Source organism: Phyllopteryx taeniolatus, chromosome 11 (assembly GCF_024500385.1).
Source record: "Phyllopteryx taeniolatus isolate TA_2022b chromosome 11, UOR_Ptae_1.2, whole genome shotgun sequence".
In the NCBI taxonomy this organism is placed as follows: Eukaryota; Metazoa; Chordata; class Actinopteri; order Syngnathiformes; family Syngnathidae; genus Phyllopteryx; species Phyllopteryx taeniolatus.
Genome location: NC_084512.1, coordinates 23,153,489 through 23,179,461, shown reverse-complemented (window position 1 = coordinate 23,179,461; position 25,973 = coordinate 23,153,489). Strand labels below are relative to the sequence as shown.

The following is a 25,973-nucleotide window of genomic DNA, read 5'->3' as shown; positions in this document are numbered from 1 at the left end:
ATGAGTGATTCACTTTTTAATCTCCTCTTTTAGTTCTTTGGCAGGCTTTACTTGTACTTTTAAGAGCATTAGCTCAATCGATCTTGTGGCATAACGTCTGTATCTGGTTGCAAACATCCTTATCATTTTCATCATTACCACTGTGAATAATACTGTTTCAGTTGATTTCTGTCTCCTAAATTGAAATGTTATCCGCACATCCTCAATATACAGTATAACGTGTTTTGGGTCAAAAGGGGATTCAAGTTCCAGTTCTTAAACAGCAATTTTTCATTTTTTTAATCTATTATAGAGGCTTCCAATGGAGTTTTTTTTCCCATAATAATGCAACTATATATATGAAAATATAAAATAATAATAATATATTTACAATAATTTACTCAGATGAAATTTAATAATAAAAGTTTAAGTTTGGTTGGCGTCGTACACTGCGACGCCAACCAATGAAAAGAAGAAAAAAAGAGGCCACTACATACATAGTATGAATAAAAGTGGAATAATCCCTACTTGGCCTTCGCCCCGCCACAAAGTTTTGTGGAAATGAGTTGAGTCATTTTTGCATAATGTTATTGACCAGTGCCCGTGTATTTTTTTAAGAAACCAGATTATGCATTTTCTTCTCAATTTAAAGCGTTCACAGTTGTCTTAACAAAAGGTCTCTGACATTCCATTGCCAAATTATACAAAGGATACAGAACAATTTTAAAATTGCTTAAAATTAAAGACTGGGCGTTGAAAGATTAAATCGAATTAAAAAAAAATGTCCTGGGGTGGAAGTGCAGGATGGCTCGTTCAGACACATTTTTTAGAAAACGACAGATCACCGCCGGGATTACTTTTCTCCTTGCATCTTTCCCGTAGTGGCCAAAGAACAAAATAACAAAAGCGTCAAACTCTGGTTGAGTTAAAACACAATGACAGGAAAGCTTAAGCTGCCAGATAATGACATGCCCAATGGTGACACTGAAAACATCCATTCAATAAAACATTGTTCTTGTCAACAAGCGTTTTGCACACAAAATGTAAAGGAAGGGGAGAAAGCTTTCAACAAGGTTTTATTTTCAAAAGACTGATTTCAGCCTCTAAAAATGTGATTACTTTCTGATATACTTGGTCTTCCATGAAAGTAAACTTATTATTTTTTTGTTTTAAGCAATCATCAGCTGACTTAGAAACACTGATCAACATTTTTGCCTGTTCCCTGACATGTCATGAATCAAACAGTAACCCAGTCGTTCCCAAACTACTGTATATACTTGCAAAGTATCATGTTATCATGACTAAAAAAAAATGTTTTTTTTTAAAGCCAGTACAGTACACACGTATGTTAAAAGTTCAGTTGTATTTAACTTTTAAGTACAATACATTTGCCGTGAATTCTTTGAGAACCAGTTGTTTTCAAGCATTTATTGCATTATAATTTGTTATTTCACTTTTATATGTCATACATTTGAATTGCACCATTATTTAAGTACAGTGTGTAGTTTATTTTTATTTTATTTTTCTATATGTAAGTGCAGCCTTAATGTTCAAACTGTGCATAATGTTAAAGTGGCTTACATTAATGCCTTGTGTTTGATGAACCCTTGGGCCCACTACCATACTGTATTCTAACGTTGGCAGTAATCGAAGACCTATTTTTTAAATTCTTTACGAAGCTTGAGAACCACTGCTTTTAAACCCAACAATATGAAATGAAACACAATATTGATAATCAGCAAAGCAGCATAGGAAACATGACTTCTTAAAAAATATATATTTGAATATAAATGCATCTGTGATTTATGGGCTTCATGCCAGAAGCCAATTTATGTCTGCGACACCTCGGGCGGGATTCGGCTCGTTAGAAGGAGAATTATATCTCCCTGCGGGCGAGGCCTCCAGATGGCGGATGATTTAGTCGGCCGCTATAAAACACGCAGACCGCTGTGCCTGTTTGTATGATGTCACGACGCATCGCTGGCCAAGCTGACCCAGTGGCCAATAATAATAATAATGATGATGATGATGATCTTGATCTCATGTCATGTGGGGGGCGCACGCACCACGATGACTACGCACTGGTGGTCGTGATTTTCAGAACAATGTGCTTTCATTTTGTATGCGTGTGTTTCGCTGCTTAAGAAATGGCTGAAAGTCCATCGGTGAATGTAGCTCTCCTTACATATTTTTCAGTTCTGGATCATTACTCGCGTGCATTACCGGGGTGTCTGCGGACGCTTAACATGTCTTCAATTAGATTTTTCCAAAAGTGCGGCCTTTATTATTGCTTAAAAATTATCCCTAAACATTAAATCTGCTGTTCAAAAGTCTTTAAAATGCCACAGATACAATAAACAACTTTTCTAAAACTTCGCAATTAGTTTGCAATCACCATAAAAATGTTTTGGACTTGCTTTATAGCCCAGGGGCACATTTAGTGAAGGCGAGCTGTTAAATTTGATCAATATGGCCTAAAAAAATAAAAAATTCTAGTTGAGAAGTTGTAAATGCAGGGGGGGGGGGGGCCAATAAAAAATCATGGTGTTATCTAATTGAAGTCAGTAGGTGGCGAGTATCCCGTTAATCCTAATTGTTTGAGATAAACCCCTAATGTGGTCTCTAGTTCCAAATATCTGAGATTCCATATTGATCGGGAGCTTTCATTCAAACCACACATTTTAAAAAAGGGGCCAAAAAGTCAAGAGTGGAGCAAGCTTGTTTTGTTTGTTTTCGCGATAAATCTTGCTCTCCCCCCAAAGACTTGCAACCTTGGTTCCCTCTTAATTTTCTAAGGTGATGGTAATCCAAAATATATCAGCGCTGGACGCTTTAGCAGTGTGCCTTGCATTTCATAACTGGTTGCAGATGGCTGACGCATCTTTGTGAGCCGTACAGTGAATGTAAAAAGTCTACACGCCGCATTTTGAACGCTAGGTTTTTATTTAATAACAAAAAAAAAAGATGAATCATTTCAAAACCTTTTACCACCATTGATGTGACCTCGAACCTGTGCAACTCAACTGAACTCATCTTTTCAAAGGGGGAAGTAAAAATAAGCAACTGAGAAAGTGTGCTTGCACAAGTGTACACACCCTCTTATAAATGGAAGTAATCAGTCACATTCAGACATTTCCGAAATAGGCCTATTTGCATACAAGCAATTAAAAAGACCATAGTTTGTCCCTTTAAAAGGCCGAAATGTAGCTTTTGGTGCACATGCAGTAAAATTGTATCTCCCCACCACTAAAAGTCATCACAATAAAATCAACTAAGACGGTAAAAAGTCATGAATTATTCTAAATTCTGTGATGAAATATGCATCAATAACAAGCCTCATTTCCGCTTAGTACCGTAGTTCATTATGAGGACTCATCCAAGTTTTGTGGAGCTTTCAGCAAAAATGGTGCGGAGCTTCCTTTCACTGACCGAAAGAGGCAATTAATAATATTTTATAATAATATCAAGTAATGATAATGCATACAATAAAGAGAAAGTCATAGAATAATATTCCCAAATGGTTATTATCCACCCCTACTCCATTATTCAGCTCTTAACTCCTACATATCAGAATGAGATTATTACATTTTCTTATTACAATAATGGTCATTATTCTCATTCTTTTTATGTTTTTAATAGGCTGGAAGGAATTATGGTTGGTGGCAGGTGCTCAAACCAGAAAAAAAAGGACACCCATCACCAAAATTATTCCTAAGTTTAAGAAAAAAAAGATAAAAGAGAGCTGGTACCCTTAGAGGCCTGCAAGAGTTCATTTTTTTCCGCTTTTCTAGCCTTTCTTTTCTCGGCAGTATGCGACAATTTTTTTTATTGCGATCAATCAATATTGAGCATAAGAATCAAGAGCGGCGGCACGTTGGCCGACTGGTTAGAGCGTTACCTCACAGTTCTGAGGAGCGGGGTTCAGTCCCCGGCCCCGCCTGTGTGGAGTTTGCATGTTCTCCCCGTGCCTGCGTGGGTTTTCTCCGGGCACTTGCCCGGTTCCCTCCCACATCCCAAAAACACGCATGGTAGGTTAATTGACAACTCTAAATTGCCCGTAGGTGCGAATGGTTGTTTGTTTATTTGTGCCCTGCGATTGGCTGGCAACCAGTTCAGGGTGTACCCCGCCTCCTGCCCGATGACAGCTGGGATAGGCTCCGGCACGCCCGCGACCCCAGTGAGGAGAAGCGGCTCAGAAAATGGATGGATGGATAATCAAGAGCAACTTATTGACTCCTCATTAAGCTGAGAACACAGTATAACACTGTCATTTTCTCTGTTTCTGACAGAGATGAAGCATTACCGGTGTCAATATAAATCACCAGACTGGGGCAGGTACTTGAGCACCATTAGGGTGCACATGCCTGCCTGCCTGAATTTGAGGCATTTGTTTACTTTTCTCACTGAAATTACAAAGTTTTTTTTTTTTTTTTAAATTGGGAATACTTCTGTGTTGGATTTCTGAGGTGTTTGGCTTCGAACCGGCTCGTAAACATAAGGTGCTAATGATCCCTTTATGACCCACAAAGCCTTTGCTCCAGGTGGTGAAGTTCTTATGTGTTCATAAATGTTGGAAGCTGAGTTAGACGAGTAGGACTCATTTTTATACAGTTTCAAATCAAGGAAACAGTGTAATGCTAATTTGCTGGCATTACATTTCATTTATCAAAGGCTGGCAAGCAAGCCATTTGGCAAGCTGGTACATTTACTTTGAGTGAAGACCAACATTTGACTTTTAGATGCAGTCTATTACTCCTTTTCATGATATTGGGAGGTGTTTCTAACATTCTGGAGACAGATTATGTATTTTTTTTCACAATTTATAACAGTCTTAACAGCTTGTCCGTGGCATGCATTTATCTCAAAAGGTGTTTTTAGGGGCCAGTCCTGTCCCTACGCACGTGAGCCACCCCTCAGCCGGCCTCATCTCCTGTTAAGCCAATGGCGAATTCGGCTTTCGTTACGATGACGACCAAAGGCGAAGCCTGAACTTTGCGACCAAAGATGCTTTGCGAGCTGCCCTTTCGTCATCTCACCGGCAAGTGTATGCTTAATAGGGTGGCTGGATCCAACCAGGGAATGTGTGCATAATAACTGGCTGGATCTTGCCAGTGAGTGTGCGCGTTCTGTTGAATTGACTTTTTTTCTTTTTTCTTTTTTTCTTTTTTTTTTTTATGTCACACATGATGGGTGGTCATGCACTCCAGAGACCTAGAACAATTTGCATACAAGAAAAATCCAAACCCATGGCTGCCGCTTGTTTGGATTAGGTGTTCCCGGCTGTCAATTATGGTCCCACTATTTCTGACCTCTGGCGCCCTGTGTGCCACTCTGCAGTTTGCCCTCCAGCCATCAGAAATTGCTTTGTAATTGAGTGCAATATTTTATTAGCGTACACCGTTTTTCAAAGGTCACTGTGCTAATTGAGGTGCGGGAAACCCAAAGATTATGGAGGAGGTGTAAAACTGGTAGTGTGTAAAGATAATAATTACCATGGTTGTATGGAAAGCCGTTTAAACATTTATTCAATATCCTTGATATCTACTAGTACTCTTACGTATTAAGTATTACTTTTAAATATAAGACAATTCAGTGCACTAGTAAGAACGACCAAGGCACCCTAGTAGAACGAACGTGTCTGACTAGTAATGTTTTTTCAACTAGCGCCACTTTTGGCCTATTAGTATGCACTTAAAGCTTACTACTAAACTACTGTACAAGCCTCTTGGAACCTGCTAGTAGCACCAAAGTGTCCTGTAGTAGTAGTGTTACTCGTGCAGCACTAGGGTTGTACAGTATAGCAATCCTAGAAAAGTACCACGATACCTCGCCATCAAAAATGAAAAGATACCATGTATTTTCAGTACCAATGTTTCTGCGCCGTTTGACACATAGCCAACAGTTCTCCAAAAGAGAGGCAAAGGGCGCTTGCTTCCAGCTGTTTATCAGTTACTGCTGCAAAATATGTACAGGTTTTTTTTTGTGTGTGGAAAGAATGAAAGCCAGACAAGTGCGCTGTTATTTAAGCACCAAAATGTTCTACCAAATCGCATTTCATCAAACAAAAATTTGCTAGGTTAATGCTAAATTATGATGTAAAACATCATAGAAGGGCTAATGGAAATTGGCATAGATGTTACGGTAATTGTAAACCTTCACACAGCTGCTACTTTTTTCAGTATCAGTACCAAGGTACTTTAGGAATGCAGCCCTATGGGGGGCACAAGCCAGCGCAAACTCCAGGCCGGTCCCAAGCCCGGCTAAATGCAGAGGGTTGCGTCAGGAAGGACATCCAACTTAAAACTTTGCCAAACAAATATGAGCGTTCATCCAAAGAATTCCATACCGAATCGGTCGTGGCCCAGGTTAATAACGTCCGCCACCGGCGCCGTCAACCTGCAGGGCGCAGGTGGAAATTCATCTACTGTGGGTCGAAGAAGAAGAACAAGTGGAAAGCGGGTTCTTTAGCAGAAAGAGAAGAGGAAAGCACAGAGCCTAGAACTGAATGTGGGGACATTGAATGTTGGGACTATGACAGGAAAATCTCGGGAGTTGGTTGACATGATGATTAGGAGAAAGGTTGATGTATTGTGTGTCCAGGAGACCAGGTGGAAAGGCAGTAAGGCTAGAAGTTTAGGGGCAGGGTTTAAATTATTTTACCATGGTGTAGACGGGAAGAGAAATGGAGTCGGGGTTATTTTAAAAGAAGAGTTGGCTAAGAATGTCTTGGAGGTGAAAAGATTATCAGATCGAGTGATGAGGCTGAAAATTGAAATTGAGCGTGTTATGTGTAATGTGATTAGTGGCCATGCCCCACAGGTAGGATGTGACCTCGAGGAGAAAGAGAAATTCTGGAAGGAGCTAGACGAAGTAGTTCTGAGCATCGAATCCACAGAACATCGTCGAGAGAGTCGTGATTGGTGCAGATTGTAATGGACGTGTTGGTGAAGGAAATAGGGTGATGATGAAGTGATGGGTAAGTGCGGCATCCAGGAAAGGAACTTGGAGGGACAGATGGTGGTAGACTTTGCAACAAGGATGCAAATGGCTGTAGTGAACACTTTTTTCCAGAAGAGGCACGAACATAGGGTGACCTACAAGAGCGGAGGTAGAAGCACGCAGGCGGATTACATCTTGTGCGGACGATGTAATCTGAAGGAGGTTACCGACTGTAAGGTAGTGGCAGGAGAGAGTGTGGCTAGACAGCATAGGATGGTGGTGTGTAAGATATCTGGTGCCAGTAGTGTGTTAGATAGATGGAAAGAATACTTCGAGGAGTTGATGAATGAGGAAAAGGAGAGAGAAGGGAGAGTAGAAGAGGCAAGTGTGGTGGACCAGGAAGTGGCAATGATTAGTAAGGGGGGTGTTAGAAAGGCATTAAAGAGGATGAAAAATGGAAAGGCAGTTGGTCCTGATGACATTCCTGTGGAGGTATGGAAGCATCTAGGAGAGGTGGCTGTGGATTTTTTGACCAGCTTGTTCAATAGAATTCTAGCGCGTGGGAAGATGCCTGAGGAATGGAGGAAAAGTGTGCTGGTGCCCATTTTTAAGAACAAGGGTGATGTGCAGAGCTGTGGGAACTATAGAGGAATAAAGTTGATGAACCACACAATGAAGTTATGGGAAAGAGTAGTGGAGGCTAGACTCAGGACAGAAGTGAGAAGTGAGTAAGTCTGGAGTGGCAGAGAAGTATGTTAGAATAATACAGGACATGTACGAGGGCAGCAGAACAGCGGTGAGGTGTGTTGTTGGTGTGACAGACGAATTTAAGGTGGAGGTGGGACTCCATCAGGGATCAGCCCTGAGCTCCTTCCTGTTTGCAGTGGTGATGGATAGGCTGACAGATGAGGTTAGACTGGAATCCCCGTGGACCATGATGTTTGCAGATGACATTGTGATCTGCAGTGAAAGCAGGGAGCAGCTGGAGGAACAGTTAGAAAGATGGAGGCATGCACTGGAAAGCAGAGGAATGAAATTAACCGAAGTAAAACAGAATACATGTGCATGAATGAGAGGGGTGGTGGGGGAAGAGTGAGGCTACAGGGAGAAGAGATGGCAAGGGTGGAGGACTTTAAATGCTTGGGGTCAACCGTCAGAGCAATGGTGAATGTGGTCAGGAAGTGAAGAAACGGGTCCAAGCAGGTTGGAACGGGTGAGGAAGGTGTCAGCAGGTGTGTTATGTGACAGGAGGATGAAGGGCAAAGTTTCTAAAACAGTGGTGAGGCCAGCCATGATGTACGGATTAGAAACAGTGGCACTGAAGAGACAACAGGAACCAGAGCTGGAGGTGGCGCAAATGAAGATGTTGAGGTTCGCTCTCGGAGTGACCAGGTTGGATGAAATTAGAAATGAGCTCATCAGAGGGACAGCCAAGGTTCGATGTTTTGGAGACAAAGTTCGAGAGAGCAGACTTCGATGGTTTGGACACGTCCAGAGGAGAAATAGTGAGTATATTGGTAGAAGGATGATGAGGATGGAGCTGCCAGGCAAGAGAGCGAGAGGAAGACCAAAGACAAGGTTGATGGATGTCGTGAGGGAAGACATGAGGGCAGTTGGGGTTCGAGAGGAGGATGCAGGAGATAGGCTTACATGGAAAAGGATGACGCGCTGTGGCGACCCCGAAAGGGACACGCCCAAAGGAAAAGAAGAGTACCAAGGTACTTTAGGGAGGTATAATATTGAAGTCAGAACTTTGGTATTGTGACAACACTGCAGCACAACAGTTTGCAAAGTTTTCCTACTATTTCATGGGGTAGTGGAAAAAAACTTTACTCGTAAGACACAGTCGTTCTGGTAGTGCCCTCGTCATTCTACTAGTATGCTGAATTGTCTTACTAGGGAGGACTACGAACGTACTAGTTCATGGACCTTAAACTTGATATCAATATAGCTTAAATTGTAGTGCTAGTGGTGCAGAAATGTCAACTAGTTTTGCCTCACTAGTAATATGTAGTTGTCATACTACTATTCTAAAGTTGTCCTACTAGTGTGCAGAAATGCCACAGTCGTTTTTTTTTTTTACTAGTAGTAACGTAATATGAGTGTAACCTAGTCCTTTTACTAGTGTCCTTTTACTAGTGTTCTGAATAGTCTTACTAGTGAGTGGATCAAAGATAATGAGTAAATGGTCACCCGCCTTTCTAAAGTGGTTTTGTTAAAATAAAACTTTCAAAAAGAAATAAAAAGCATGACTACACCTCCATTATTGCGAGAGTTCCGACGTCCCGACACTCCTGTTGTTCCTCCCAACATGTACATGTTCGTCGGATTAACACCTCCCCGCTTTCAGAAGCCTGACTCCAAAGGTAATCTCTAATTGATTTATAGCTCAGTCTAATAGCTTTTCTGTAACATAGTTAGCTGCACGGCGCTCTTATCGAGGTTGCATTACGCTCTCTAATCTTGAATCGCATGTCAATGCAAATGAATGTCTTCTTTCTGGCGGGCCGCAGCAACCTCTGTGCCACACTGTGCCATTCTGTTGCAATGCCACTGTGGCAGAAGCATATTATGTTTGTACATAGAATACGCTGAACAATACACTGACTGGCAGTATGCTGCAGCAATTCCTCTAAATGTTTACTGGTATTCTTTTTACGATGAAATATCCTTTATGGTGGCTTTACTATGGCCAAAAACCTATGACGTTTTGCAAGTCCGTGTTGAAAATGTGTGTAATTTAAGGGTCCTGAATATGACTAACCCCAAAAACTGACTCAGTAGCATCCTCTGGAAATGTAGAAAATATGAGCACCTGAAGCTAATTTGACAAACGGACATGAACTTGGGTGAACATTTCTATCATAACAGGACACACACACAAGTCTCAAGGACCCATGCCTGAAAATGAACAGGAAGGCGGGCATACTGGTCTGAAGTGGCCATTTTGGGCAAATTACACGCCTTGTACTTTGAGTAACACCTACTAGCGAATTTGACCAAGTGAGCGACATTCTGAAGCAGATATCCTAGACAGACGGGCAATGTTGGAAAAAACAAAAACAGTCGTGGGCGATTTCCCAGATCGGGCCCGACATATTTTGTCAGGAATGACAACATTTCTTGTAGTGTGACGTAATCCAACACCAATGATTTGGCCCTGCGATAGCCCTACAACGCAAAAAGGATTTTTGGAATATCTTCCTCGTAGCGTGACATTTGAACGACAACCCTCCGACCCTGCCTTGACGTCGACCAATTGGACTGCGTACAATATACATTTATTCATGCTTATAAACCAATGTTAACAAAGCTGAAGAGCATGAATCCACAGAACGCCGTAATGTTTACGTACAAATGTTAGTGCTAGCACTAGCTAGCTACATAACGTAATGTTGCCTGTTTGTGAGCGGTATTAAAGTATGTGAACAGTACCTCAAGCTCTTCCTGAAGAATGGACAACACCCAGTGACGAGACCACACGTTTTTTTGTTTTTTATCTTTTCTCCAACACACTAAATTAACGCTATCGTAATTGTTTTTGTCGCCATGGTAGCGGTTGTATCCGGTAGCGGTGACACGTTTTTCGGCCCCGCCTCCCCCCAACAATGTTTGATTTGACAAGACATAGCCCAATGATTGTAAAAGGTGGGTGGGATGCGTTGGTATCATGATCAATGTCGTGCAGTGTTGCCATTGTCTGACCGAGATACGGCAAGACGTTATGGCAATAATCTCACATAGTGCCACTGTGAGGGACCAAATTTGTCTTGTCGTCCGATGGCGACATTAGTGAGTTGGCACTGTGGAAAAGTACCACCCTTACTTTCTTTGTTGTTGTCAGTTTTGATTGGGGGACCTGAAATTCTTTCAATCGCAGAAGTCTGCGCACCGTTCTCCGAACAAATGTTAACGTGTTAATACTGCTCCAGGCTGACATGAGAACCAACCTTTTGAACACCTATGCAGCGGAACCGTCATTCAAATAGCCTGCTTCTCAATGACTTCAACGCGCTGCATCCCATTAGCGAGGCCATACGTTCACGATGAAGTGGAGCAGAGAGGCTTGACACAGTGAAACGCTCGCCCCCACCACCCCCTCCCGCAGCGCACGGCGAGGTTTGAACGCCTGACACCTGTGTGCTGCCCACGCTTCTCGTGGCGTGTTGTTGACACCAGGACTCTATGGCGCTGCCAGTAGAAACGTTTTACCGCTCCCACTCCATAGTGAATAGTTGTGTGTGTATTTTTGTTTCACTCATTTGAATATGAAAGGACTGAAAAGTGACTTTGGTCTTGTGCACTCATATTGCGTAGCTGAGTCTTCCTTTGGAACTGCAGTCGTGCCTCGTGTTTAGTTGCAGGGGCATTTTCGAAAGTGCCCTACCAGATCCGCCAGATGGCGTTGTTGCACAAACAACTGATTTTGATTGAATTTCAAAACAAATACAGTCGTACAGTACTTTCGTCCAGTAATAGTATGGCTTTATTTTCTAAAATTCTAATTTCCATTATGACGTTATCATTAAAATGACAACTTTTTCTCTAGTTGTATTACAACTGTATTTTCATAAACTCACAACCTTTTTCTTCAGTTAAGTTCTTCTCGTAGTATTGTAACGTTATTCTTGTACTTTTTTTTTTCATTTGAATGTGCATTAATCAGTTTGCCTTGCAACAAACAACACAAACATATTGTGATTTTATCCACTTCAAATTGCGACTTTTCTCCTCCTCATCTTCCGACTTTGATCTTGCAAACAAAAAAAAATTGAAATTCTGACAGATTTCTCGTAACACTAACATTTTATCATGACTATCTGCCTGCACTTTTTCCCCTTTGTAATATTTCAACTTTATTCTTGTAAAATTAGGACTTTTTCCAACTCAAGCATTTTTTCCCCCTACAAATTCCGCAATTTTATTACGCCTATTAAGACCATCAATTTTTTATGACTATTTGCCTCGTACTATGGCAACTTTATTCACGTGTGATTTACCACTACTTTTCTTAAAGATCATTGTGCCGTATGAATTATGCCTAGCAACAAGTAGCTACTCAATCATATTGTGATTTTAGCCACTTCAAATTGCGACTACATTAACTCACATTTTTGCACCAATGCTGTAACCTGTCCAGCAAAAGCAATGCTTTTCTCATCCCCCCTTGTCATATATGTAACATCTTTGTATTAATCTCTATACCTGGACCCATCTCTTGGTATTTCCTAGCAGCTCAGAGCCTCTCCAACAGAGCAATTTTGTCAGGACGTGATAACAGCTCTGCCTCCTCCAAGCAGTGGCTGCACACGCAGGTCCTGCGATATGCTTGCTATATACACAGCTTCCCGTATCCTGTCAAAGAAGGGGGAGAGTGTAATTTGGTCAGCACCCCTTGTACCAAAGATTATATTGTGTCGCTGCGATCCTGAGAACTCCTCCCGGAGAGGGAATCTAGGAACACGGTCACAATTCGCTCACCAAACCAGTACGGCGGCTGATTGTCTAATCTCAGAATTTGTTAAAGCTCCATTCTTCTCGCCAATTTTCTTTTTCTTCTGCCTGCAAAAACAACAGGAAGGAAAACTCCCGAGCCTGGCATAATATTTGTACATCTGAAAGAAACGCGTTGTGTGACATTTGAGTGAGGCTCACGCTCGCCTCGGATGCGCCGCCAGGCCGCTCCGCCGATGTGGTTATTTTTAGGCTCAATCAATCAGGTAGCAGCCACTGAAAATGAGTTAATTGCCATTCAGCCGCCACGCCGCCTTGTGGCGCTTTGTGACTGATCGGGGGTGAGCGCCTTCAACTTCTTGCATAATGTGACCGGAGATGCTTTAACTTGAGTGTGTTACATTACGTTTCATTTCCAATAAATTATATGCAGGACGAAGTCAGGAAAATGTTTCTACCGTGTTTCTTTGCGATGTAAGGCTGTTTGCGGTAGACGGTATAAATTTGCCCTGCGGTAGCGATTTGGACGCTTGTAATCGTATATGCCTTAGTATAATAAATTTTTATAATATCAGCAATATTATTAATTAATGAATTGTTAATATTATGTTATTATTTGTTTGCTCTTTCCTTTTGAGTTTGGAGAGCTGCATAATAAATGTTCTCAAAATGGCATTTTTAATCATTTAGCTTCGCTGAGAGATAATATAGCCCATTCAGAAGTACGTTATAATTTTTACAAATAAGTTTATATCGCGATATATACCGTTACCGTGAACAGGATTCCATTTATACCGTGATATGAATTTTAGTCCATGTCGCCCTCGCCGGCAGCACCTTGTTGCCTCGAAAACAATATTTCTTCCTACATACATGACATTACAGATGTCATGTATGTAGGAAGAAATAACAGCTTTTCAGTTTCCATGATCTCTACATTGTCAGTGGACCAGCCAGATTTACACTACTCACAAAAAATTAGGGATATTCGCCTTTCGGTGAAATTTCAGGATGAACCCAAAATGCACTCAAATCTTTGCCGTTGAAGTCTATTTAACTTTAAACTTTTTATTGCACATGTCCAACTGTTCAGTATTTTAGTACATTTAGCAAAACTTACTGATCTCTAATGAGGAGCTGAATGGCAAAAGTCACAACAGGTGATCAATCCATGAATAGACCAATATTTCCTGTTGCAATTACAACTGGTTATTTCAAAAAAAAAACAAAAAAAAAAGCATCATGCTGTTCACATTTTGACATCATGGCACCAAGATGGTATTGCGAGGCTTTCAACAGCATGTTCTCGGAAGGAAGTTGCCTCTGAGCTTAGAGCGTCACGCAAACGCATTGATGGAAATGCAGCAGAAATTAACTTGTTCCCTACTGACTTAAAATGTCATGCAGAGTTGCTGTAAAAACAAAGTTGAACCAAGTTTTCCCCCCCCATGCCGTATTCTTTTTTTTTAATATAGTCGGTTCTTAACCTTAATGCGCATTCATTTGCAGCTTAATAAAAAAACAATACATGCTCACATATAACTACAGCTTTAAAAAGATGTTTTTCCCCGTGATGACAGTGAGTCAGCTAATGGCGTGGCTCGACTTTCAGCCGCAGAGGTGTGTAATCAAAAGCAGCTGATATGATTGTTGCCGCTCACCGCACACAAATTACAGCTGCTATAAATAGAAAGACGGCGGCGATGGCGGCGTGGTGCACGCGTGTGCCTTGAGTGCTGATTTCATCCCCTCATGTCGTCTCGCCCTGACACCTTGTTGTGCTTCTCAGACTGATTTGCGACTCGTCTTCTCATCTCACGCGCGCGTTTCGGCGCTGCTGTTTAAACCTTGCGTTATCATCGAGAAGTTTTAAAGGGGACATATTGTGGCAAATTGACTTTTCAATTGCTTGTATCGAAATAGTTGGGTCTCTGGAGTGCCTGTCCACCCATCAAGTGTGAAATTCAACAAGCAAGCAAGCTTTTGTTTTGTGATAATGTGTCTGTGAGCGCACTCTGCTGCACCACCCCGCTGTTATGTAACAGTGGGGCTAATTTACCAAAGAAATGTCCAGCACAGGTTTATCCATCCATCAATGGGAAACTGGGCTGCTAGATCTGCAATCGGCAAGCGGCTACACAGAAGCAATAGATAGATCGCTGGGTGGATAGATAGCGTAGACACAGTAGGTAAGTAGAGATACAAAGATAAGCTAGATATAAGGATACTGTAGCTAGATATATAGAGATGGATGGATGGATGATAGATGGTTAAATAGATAGACTGGTAGGCAGATAGATGGGCATTATAATTAATTGCTAGATAGCAGATGGATATAGACGGGTAGATGATAAATTGAATAGTAGAGGGTTAAATGGGAGATGAAATAGATGTTATATGGGTAAATAGAGATGACTAGAAGGGTAGGTGGTTGGATAGGTTGGTAGACAGATAGGACTATGGTCAGTACGTAGGTTGGTCAGTCGGTTGGTTAGTTTTGGGTGGGTAGGTAGATATTTTAGTCATGCACAGTTCCAGCAGTATCCGCAATGAAAACAAAAACAAGGCAAAGCAAAAGGCAAGCAGAATTACTGGTAATAAAGTAAAAATATTCAACATAGTATCTTTAAAGTAAAAAGTAAAAAAAAGTAAAAAGCATCCATTGTGTCAAAGCCAAAAGGTAAGCGGAGATGCAGTGTTAAGCATTAGCTAACCATGTTAGCAGATAACCAGCATCAACTCGAATGTTCAGTTGTGACGTGGGGGTTTATAAAAAAAAAAAAAAAAAAAGAAAAAAGTGGCAGTCACTTGTGGGCGGGGGGTGTATGTGGTTTAATGAGCCGGTGGTGGTTTCACACAAGTGGCATTCATTCGCAGTCTGCTGCTCTGAAGGGAGACTCACATTCTCCATAACGGCTGTGGCCGAAGCCAACTCAACTCGGGCACAGTGTGTGGGGTGCAGCAAATATTTTCATGAGTGGCCGATCAGTCTTTGGGCAAACTCAAAACAACAAACATTTGCTAAATTTGTCCGTTTCTTTTTTAACTCATTCACTGCCAGCCTTCCCAGTTAACATGGATATTTGACTTCTAAAGCCGTCAATGGCAGTGAATGTGTTTCAAACAGTTGCTAGAGGGGAGAAGTCACTAAATATGTGTCTTGACTGTAACCAAAGCCTTACTCAACAGAACCGCCACCAAAATGGCACAATTTCAACCAGATTGTGACAAATGGGTGGGAAGTGTGCTATTGTTCATCTTTTGAGTATTTTTGACCAAATCATTTCTGAGGCTTTTTTTAAGACACCTGGAATCTCTTTTAAATTGTGTAAAGGGAAAAAAATAGCATATGTCTTGTGCCAATGTGTTTCCATACTTACACAACACATTGCGCTGAATGAATAATGATAAAGAGTGAGTCATCTCGAGTTTGCCTTCAGGACTGATTGGTATTTTACAGCTTAGGCAGTTTTGCAAGGCTTCACAGGAAACCAATTTCCCAGTGAAAGGAGTACAGTGCATCGGAAAAAGACAAGTGTTAAGAGAGGGAAATAAATGACATCGCTTCAACGCTCACCCGAGTAGAAAACGTAATCTTTTAGACAGTTGGCAGGCGGAACATCTGCGATGTGTTTACCTGGCGCAAAGTTTTCATAACAAAAAAAAAAAAGGTGAAGAAAGTCATCACAAAGTTTGAAAACAATCTATCCATCCCGCAGCCTCATAGAGACAAACACCCCACAAGGACACTGCGGTGAATGATATGAGAGGCCCAGAAGAATCATACAGCAGACTGTTTGGATCACCCCATGCTGCCAAAACGACTGATATTGATGTGTTCGCACAATATTATAGAGCGCCGCTATTGGCATGTGAATAATGTGCTGTTTGGGTAAAATCAATGACTTCCATTTCCCACTCGGTGTAACATTAGGCCCCGCCGTTGAATAGTTGCCACTTGAGTTGGCGTCCAGGGACAGGAAGCGCTGTCGCGCTCTTCTGTGATGATGGGAGGCACTTTATTAATGTGGCCTAGACATGACGAGATGACATGGAACTTTGTTGGAATTAATTAAGCCGAGACATAACTGTGATTACACGTACGCTCAGCCGCCATTTAAACCATTTGACCCATTAAAAAAAGATGACTCTGGCTCTAGTTATTCAAAGTTCAAATTATTAACAGTTTTTTCACCAGGCAACAGAAAAACCACAGTCAGGAAAAATGTGTTTTTACCTCTTCCCACAGTTTCAAAGTGTAATAACTAATAACAAATTGACAGTAGTACACAGTGTCGATCAGAGGCTGAAGATGTAAAGCGCTAATGAATGAAAGTAGTCGTTTTAATGCAAACATAACTAATCAGTGTTATTATACCTGTTATGAAAATAAATACTGCCTGATCTTTTTAGTGTGCTGTGGTTTATACAAGCGCAATTCTGAACAATCACGACAGTAATGTCCACCAAAATTAAGCATGGCAATGGCAGAGATACTATTCTAAAATAGAAAGGACTTTGAAGCTACCTAATACTGTGAAGAAAAGTTCAGCAAATTCACGTTAGACTCGGAGGGTGAATTGACTTTTAAACCAGTGTTGTTAAAAAGATAGATATAGTGTACCTTGTAGGATTTAGCAACTGATAACTGTGTGATCAGGAGGTAAAGATACAAAGTGATAATGAATGAACGAGGTCACTCGATGCTCACGGAGCTAATCTCTTTTATCACACGTCATGAAAGGAGAATTGCCTGATCTTGAAACTTGTCTTCAAGTTTATACACGCACTGCACACAGCTTTGAATAATTACGTTAGAGCAGACTCTTAACGCCAACACGATGTGAGTGGTGTCCAGGCTTTGTAGAATATTGTAAAACATGAGATGCTGTTCGAAAATACTGTAGATGTCTTTGCAGCTTTGAAGTTCACATTTTCGTAGCTGTAAGGAAAAATAGGATTTTTGTTTTACACTAAAGCTCTTCCACGACAGTTCAGGGGTGTAATTGACTTTTCAGTCTCTGTGGTAGAAACACAAAAACATATTTAGAATGGGCATCTCGTTACATCTGCATAGCCTGCCCTTCCCGCGATGCACGAGCCAATCATGTTGCAGCAGGGCGTGTCCTACCTAGAACAGGAGTGCGATTCATAATTAACGCCACAATAGATGTGACAAATAAGCTATTCTAATACGCGTTCATCGCTAACTGAACTAATCTGTATTATGAAGGTGTATAAATGTTCTTGGGTTGGAAAGAGTGGAGCGGATATGAACGGTAATTAAGAATTAGCAGCCACTGTATGAGTAGAGTTAGCATTGACGCTAGTTCAAAACACAACCTGTCCTGGCTGGTGCACCCATATTATATACAGACTATGGCAATGACTGCAACATGTTTTTTTTTAGTCAATTCTGTCTTCCATCATCGGATGCGACAGTGCTGTCAAGTTTTGTTTTTTTCCCCCCAACCTTGAAATCAAGAAAATGTTTTCGTGTTCCATTTCATTTAAAAGAAAGGGATGTCATGTCCGCCATATATTGTTTGCAAAGATGCAAACAGGGGTGAGCGCTTTCCGTACGTTGTACATGATGAAGCATGCAGGACTGGGGAAAAGAAAAAAAAAAACAAAAAAGGAAAGGGAGGGCTATGCGCACGCCGGGCTGTATGCTCGCCATCAGTGTGATTAACATGGAAGCCAATTTTAGATTCCCCTCACACTGCGCCGATCATTTGGGAATTTAGCGATGATAAATGTTGAAAAAGGTGTAATTTGCGTTATTCGTGCTGCTCTGCAAGGAGCGCTGGCCGGGGGATATTTTTCCATACGTTCTTCCAAACCTTCCTCCTCCTAAACGTCCCACCTGACCTGCCTGCCTCTTATCGCTGCATCTTCTCCATACTAATGTTTTTCTTTCCTGGCCGCATCTCCTTGGAGAGCACAGCCAGCCTCCACAGGCAAACTCAGTGTTTTTGTTACAATAATAGTTGCACAATAATTTAGGTTGTCCCCAAAGTGAGTCTTGTGCTTTAAGGGAAAATGCTCATTTTTGTATAACTGATAAAAGAACTATTCATCTTGTTCTATTTGTTTTTTAAATTGGAATCTGGCAGATTTCATGGACTTTAAAGCACATTTCACACAAAAGCAGTGTGTTTTACATTTAAAAAAAAATATATATAAAATACAACAGCCACCAATAATAAGTAGATAACAGTATTTAATAATACTGTATTACTGAATAGTTAGAAAAATACAACACAGAATGCATAAAATCAAAGTAACATATGATTATAGAATGCAAAAAATATTTAAACTGTTCAGTCATAATCTTGTCAAAAAATAAAATGTGTAAAATATGAAATATAATAACAATAATTCATTATGATGATGATGATGATTATTATATATCTAACCCCTAACGTCATAGTAAAATACAATTATAAAATGATATTAATGATATTTAAAGTCGGCACGGTGGCCGACTGGTTGGAGCGTCTGCCTCAAAGTTCTGTATTTATGTTCTTCTGTATTTATTTGATCGAGGAATAAAAGCGGTAAATAGGAAAAACCAAAACGTATTTTGTCAAACTTTTGAAATACATATTGCATCCTGTTTACATACGCTGGAAATATATCGAATATATCCCAGAAAGATTCAATTACGTAAGTCATGCTAGCGCCAGGCGTAATCAGTGATGCTTTTTGAAACTTCTCCCCCATGATTCAAGGCTGAAGTGCATTGAAGTGCATCTTTTTTTTTTTTTTTTTTTTACCCACCAATGCTGATGTTTTCTGGTGATGCGGGAGCATCATCGATCCCTAAAGTCTTAATGTCATTCATCTTGGCCTTCGCGTGTCTCCGCAGGTTTCCTCCCGTTAGCGAGCTGGCACCGCTGGGTACGCCGTTGGGGACCATTCGAGCTGCCGCCGTCAACCAGACCATCTACTACTCCATTGTGGCGGGAAATGATTTCGGTATAGTTCGATTGGCGCTGTCTTTGCTGTATTCTGCTTACAAACGGCCTGTAACAAAAGACACATAAACATTTTGATTTCAGATACCTCGGTGCCAATGTGGCCACAAAGCAGGTATTCACCGTGGGAAAAGGTTTAAAGAAATATATGTTCGTAAGCAGTCTATTCGTCTGTGTTTCAGTGCGCAGCGGCGGGGTCTGATATTCAACTTCTGCCCGGAATAGCCTTATATCAGCAGAACAGCAAATACTAGGCTCAGTTTTGATTGGATTTGCAGTTATAAAACAATTTTATTACTCGTCCCTCTGGCACACAAGTCCTCGGCAAAGTGCTTTATAAAATTATTAAGAAAAAAGGGCGCTTTCATAAAAGTAAAAATATTTACTTGTCACTCAATGCGAGGATCCGGGTATGTGGCGCACGCTCATCTGTGCAATGCAGCTCTGCTTACCTTTTGCCTTTGGCACGATAATGCTTCTGTAGTCCAGCCTGTTGCTTGAAAGTGACTGATCTTCACCCAGCCTACCCTCTTAAGTCACGGTTGAAAGAAACTGTGTGGGGGGCGGTATTGTTTTAAATGGCTGCACTGTGACGTTGCAATCAGGCAAAATTCAAAACGACTCGCTTACAGACACATTTTTGCAAATAGGCAGCTGACAAAAGATTTTGCATATTTTACTGGCCACGTGTTGCTAGGCAAAAAAAAAACATTTGTATGCTTTTTGTTTCCTTGAAATCTGCAGGTGAGATCTTAGGTTAATCAAAAACCAGGCAGAGGTTTTATTCCTAAAAAGTGTAGATTCCATTCAAATGTACTGCACATAAGTTAAATAAAAATTGGACTTAAATATTTCAAAACAACAATTTGTTTAAAGATGAAATGCAAGTGCATTGTGCTTAAAAGTTAAATACAACTGAACTGTACTTCATGTATTTTACTGAATAAAAACAAAAGTCACTAAAAATGATGCACAGTTTGAACATTTAATTCAATTCTTTGAGAATCACTGCTATTGGTCATTTTAAAAAATGGCATATGGCAGTCAAGCCCACGGAACAAACTCGAATACCCCGAAACAGAGAGCCTACAGGAACACGCAAGGGACATCACACGTTCATTTAAAATTCTGTCGACTCTGTATTCGATATAAAAGTTACCAGCGGTGCCCAGTAAGCAGATGGCCGGGACTTCCTCTCAGCACTTAACGCACCGGCAAGTTGCAGACGCGGTACTGTTTGTCCTTTGTTTGTCCTGAAGTGGAAAAGACATGGGTGACATATTTGCAAAGCCAGGCTGCTTGCTTCTCACACTTGTTGGCAAAATCTGCAGAGCATAATTAGTCCCTGAGAGAGCACACAACTCGGCAGGTGTGAATTTAGTTGGTTTCTTTGGCGTTTTTATTTTTTGAATTTTTTGGTTTGTTTGTTTCATGTGAGTGTAAGTATGCAAAACGAATAGAATAGCTTTTTACTCATACAGTATGCATGCAGAGTACTTCTTATGTACTTTTGTCTGCGATGTCCGACTTCCCAGAGATGAGGCATTATACACATGTATATTTCATATTATTGTGAGCTACTGTAACATTCCAGTTTGAACATCATACAGCAAAAAAAAAAAAAATAAATAAAATTGCACATACAATTTAACCTTAATAATAATGGTACCTAAATAAATGTTTCAAAGCAAATATTTCTTAAATATTAAATGATATATTGTGCTTTCAATTTCAATAAATAGAACTGACATTGTGATTTCCTAGGAATGTTGTAGAAGTGATCCTTTGAAAATAAATTGTTGCATATGGATATTTTTCCGATTTCCTACCTTATTATATCACTGTTGAAAAATCTTTACCATGATCAGTGTCTTTACATTTCCAAGTAGAAGATTCATACTAAAGTTCGGGTAACCTCGGGAGAGCAAAGTTGACTCCTCACTTGCACATTTTTTTTGCCTGCTTTTGTTTTGTCCGTTTCAGTTGGCCTCACATCGCCGCACTCTTGTTTGCTTCCAGGTCATTTCCGTGTGAACAACAGAACGGGCGTCATCTCCACCGCGAAGCCGCTGGACTATGAAAATGTGACCAGCTACGTCCTGAGGGTGCAGGCCGACTCGCTGCTCGTTGTCATGTCCAACTTGCGTGTGCCTTCCAAAAGTAAGAAATGTTGGCCTGTCAATGTTTATGTATGGGGGGTGAAAGCATGTTAGTGCGCTTTACTCTAAATTGCCATTGGGATAGAACTAAATTATTTAGCGTGAGACCAGTAGCATATTTGTTATTAAGTTATTTTTGAACGTTTTCTGAAAACAAGAAAAGTCCAGTTGCCTTAATTCAACATTTGTGACATGCCGTGACCTGGGTGACTGAGAATCTACTCAGACATTTTTAGCAAGCTAATTGGTTATTTTTTTATTATTGATATTGTGACAATAAGTTCAAAAAAATGACTTGGCCAATTATTCTATTAGGCTAACGTTATGGAGATATACAGCGTTCCGTCGCTATATTACGGTTCATTGTTCGTACAGCCGCTATATCGCGTCTTTTTAAGCAATCACAAATGCATATTACATATTCCCTGACACATCTCTCTGGCATGATTACCCGTTCTGTTTCCGTTTGCTTCAAACTAACCAGTTTCGGCGGGCAAATCACATATTTGACGGCTTTTTCTCGTCCACTCAGGCAGCTGCTTCTTGTGGGGGGGTGGGTGGGGGGGGGGACCCTGCCTTTATGATCACTTGTCAGTCTGCTGCCTTTGTTTACCCACTCCGCATACATATTGGCTAATTTTGAAGCTTGGGTTGGCATTTGAATTGTGGATTTTGACTCCTCGTGGGGGTTGTTTATTTCCTTTCTGTCAATTGTCAAAGTAGACTTTGCTGTCGTCAGATCATCTGAAGAACGCTGAGACCTTGAGGCTGTCCTCCTTGACATCCATATATCTCAACCGGAATCCATAAACTAGTTTCCAGTTTGCTGATGAAAGCTAATAACGAATGAAGTGTTCAGAACAAACGTTTCTCAATGAATAATCGATGACCTACTCTACGTTGCTTTGCCTCGGTCTTTGTCTTTCTGATGCTAATTGTGGGAATTACAAACGCGTGATCCGCAGATCAAAAGCGCCACAGATCCTCACACTCATCTCTTATCTGAGAGAGTCAAAGCAAAGAGCTTTCACAATCGAGATACTGTGTGTTCACTGACATTTCGTCCTCTTCATCAAACGGCCACATTAATACAAGAATGTGGCAAGAATCAGACGGCGGCAAAGATGTCTTCATTCTTAAGGATGACTTGAAAATTGAAATGAGCATTTTTTTTTCTCTCTCTCCGTTCTTTCAGTAAGAACATTCAGACAAGACACTCTTCCTGTCTGCGAAAACAGCAATATAACTGAAATAACGGGCTTAGTCCGACTGAAATTAAAATTTTACGTTACGTGTACCTTTAGCTCTACTCGACAACAGTACATAAGGTTCAGAGCAGTCACTTTTCCAGCTCAAAGCGGGGAAAACTGCCAAAACCACGCCGCATTGAAGACATCAGAAACGAGACATGCAAATCAAGTTGCTTGGGTTTTCTCTTTGATATACAGTAGCTCAATAATCTCTGAAAGTTTTATAAAGACAACACTTTTAGGCAACTTCCTGTATGCTCCGCAAGATGGATGACGAACACTTCATGCCGCGATGGAGGCAGCCGCCCCACGAGTTGCGTCATCTGTTCTTGTTTTGTATTTCACCGTTTAATGTGATGTCTCACCTTTTATTTTGCAGATGGTAACACACTTTGTCCATGTTAAACTACTTTGCAGTTTGTGCAGATGAAGCTCTATTGTAGGAAATAACAGTCAGTTTTGTTGCATTTAGTTTGTTTTTTTTACCCGTTTGTCGTGTAATAAATGCCGGCTTGCTGTTCAGTGCAGCCGCCATTAATGTGTACACTAGCGGTCACATAACAGCTGCATGAGCTGCGTTCAGGTACCCTTTGCACATGAAAGTACATCTTTATTTCGTTCGATCCAGCATTATAAAACGGATTACAAGAGGAATTAACATTTGAATTGGAATGCTTTAGTTATTACACACTACCCGATCTCTGTTGTAAGGATTCATTTAGTTTTGTTTTGTTTTGCAATATGGGATTTATTCTGTTAGTGTTGTCCTGTTGTAATAAGAAAAAAAGGGTTTTACTCCAAAACGTGTTATTTGAGTGAAACATACGCCATGTTCAAGACAATTTTGTGTTTTTGAAAAATGTTTGATTTAAATTAAACACATTTTCATCACATGTGCAAGACGTAATGGCATAATTGGTATCGGCTCGTACTCAAATGTAAATACCCTAGTGAGTAGTTTTGCAACCTCTGGGGCAGGTTAGTGATACAATGTGTTGCCACTTGCCTATAAATTCTGGTTACAAGGCCAGCGTAGACTATGGAGAGCCGGATTTGTTTACTGTGGCGACAGAACGTTTTTACTGTTGTTTAGGGGAGCATGTCATGGGCTTCGTGTAGGAACAGGCGGAGTAAATTGCGTGTTCTAGGACAAACTATGGTGCATCATTTTCAGACCAAATCCTCGCGAGGACAAGTTGGAAATAGTCGAGGTTTCAAAGAAAAGGAGAGAGCCAGACAGAAAGTGGGTGGACCTCATCCACATCCCTGAGGGTCCTCGCTCTGTCTCACAGCTGTAGTGGCTGCAATATGATGTGCAGTGGGTGTGCGTCCAAATCCCCTGGCGCTCCCTGCGCTTCAATGCAACATGACTTTACACTTTTGCGAGCCAGAAGAAGACAAATGGGATATGACGGGGTGTTTTTTTCCCCTAACCTCGAGTGGAGAGGTGAAGAGAGTTTTGCAATTGTACACACCTTGACTTACCCCCAACTTGTACATTTTTCAAATTACATGCTGTCGGTTGGTTGTTTTTTTTTTTTTCTTTGTGTTGCGAGCCAAAATTTCAAGGTATGAGCCAGAGTCAAAGTGAAGCAAAAACAAATTGGAGCAACTATGGTAGTGTAATGCCCTCGTACAGGGGTGTCGACCGGGGTGGGGGGTTAGGGGGGGTGGTAGACTGTCCCAGGGCCCGGAGCATCTGGGGGGCCCGTGGCTGTCCGGCAGTGGGCCCAAACCCCCCGTCAACAAATAACATCTTGAAGAAAAACTCGCACCCACCCCATTTTATTTACATTTTTCTTTACATTCTCTTTTATTGTGCCTTGAAACAATGCAGTGCTATTTTTCTAGTGTAATGTTTTTTCGGGGGCTGGAATGGATTAATGGCATTTCAATTCATTTCAATGGGGAAAATGAATTTGATATGCATTTTGATATACAACCTTCTAATTTTTACAGGGACAAGCCATTACTTGACCATTTTTTTCCATCTTGAGATATAAGCAAAAATCTGAGATACCAGTGCACTTTAGAAGTCCACCGTTAGACGATGGAAATTAAACATCACAACATCTGGCCCCTAATGGATTCACACTGGTTTCCATTTGGGAATGCACCATTAAAACTCATTCACTGCCAGCCTTCCCAGTTAACATGGGTATTTGACTTCAAAAGCCGTCAATGGCAGTGAATGTGTTAAGTTGGTTTGCCAACTGCTAATGGACCACACAGAAGAAGAAGAAGAACGGGCAAAACATTAGGTACAGTCGTGTTTTGTGCTCGCATTTTCCGTGTCTGCAGGTTAGGTGGAGGGCAAATGTTATTGCTCGATTTGGGCTAACTGTCAAATAATTATTTCCATTTTCATTTTTGAATGAAGGCCGGTAGAAAGTTATAGTGAGCGCAAACTTCTCCGAGATTGATTGGAGGTGCACACCCACTCGTCTCAGACAATATTTCATCATCATTGGGATTAGTTGACTGAGACTCCACATCCCCACTGTTAGCTTGGCCAATTTCAGTTGTTGATTTCCTGATGCGCTTATTGGGGGCAATGGGAGATCCAGGCTTCACTCCGCGTCTCTCGCTGCGGAATATCGTCATTGATCAAAGCAAAGTCGGCCTCATTATTGACTCCAATGCTGTTGGATGAAACCAAACGAGCGCCTGGCACTCGTGTCGTTAGAAGAAATCTCCAACTAAGACGAGAGAGCACGTGGCTCCTTCCTGCAGGCGGCCACATATCTTTTTAAGGAAATATCTTAAGAAATATAGCTGAAAATTACCACTGAATGTGTAATGACTTGTGCTGCTGCTGCAGCTGAGTTTTTTTTAACAAGTGAATGTCAAAGTTCCTACACGAACCAAACAATTTCGAGACTTGCCATGACCTAACATCTTTAATTTATCATGTGTGACAGCATCCTCAACTATCGTCGTTTTAATGCACAAATATGTTTATGCTCGTAATATTATGCCTGTATTTTTTCCTTTTGTTGTCTCAACTTTATTCTGTAAAAATTGTGATGTTTTTCCCCTGTAATATCATATGTAAATACATAAATTAATGAATGACAGTAAATACACTTTATGAAACCATTGTATTTACCTTTAGCTTTACATTCTCTCTTAGCGTCTTTAAAAAATTCATCATCAAAAGTTCTCATTTAATTCATTTTCCAAGTGTTATTGACATTTCACCATAAAATTAA

At 40.9% G+C, this 25,973-nt stretch overlaps 1 protein-coding gene across 8 annotated transcripts in view; it reads left to right on the top strand.

Moving 5' to 3' along the window:
* The window catches only part of LOC133485627 (protocadherin-15-like), a 215,984-nt gene that overhangs the window by 163,231 nt on the left and 26,780 nt on the right, over positions 1 to 25,973 (top strand). For all 8 annotated transcript variants that reach the window (XM_061789632.1, XM_061789631.1, XM_061789630.1 and 5 more), the window contains 2 exons: positions 19,244 to 19,353; positions 21,372 to 21,512. In XM_061789632.1, the coding sequence (XP_061645616.1) occupies positions 19,244 to 19,353; positions 21,372 to 21,512 (251 nt within the window). The remainder of the gene's footprint in view (positions 1 to 19,243; positions 19,354 to 21,371; positions 21,513 to 25,973) is intronic.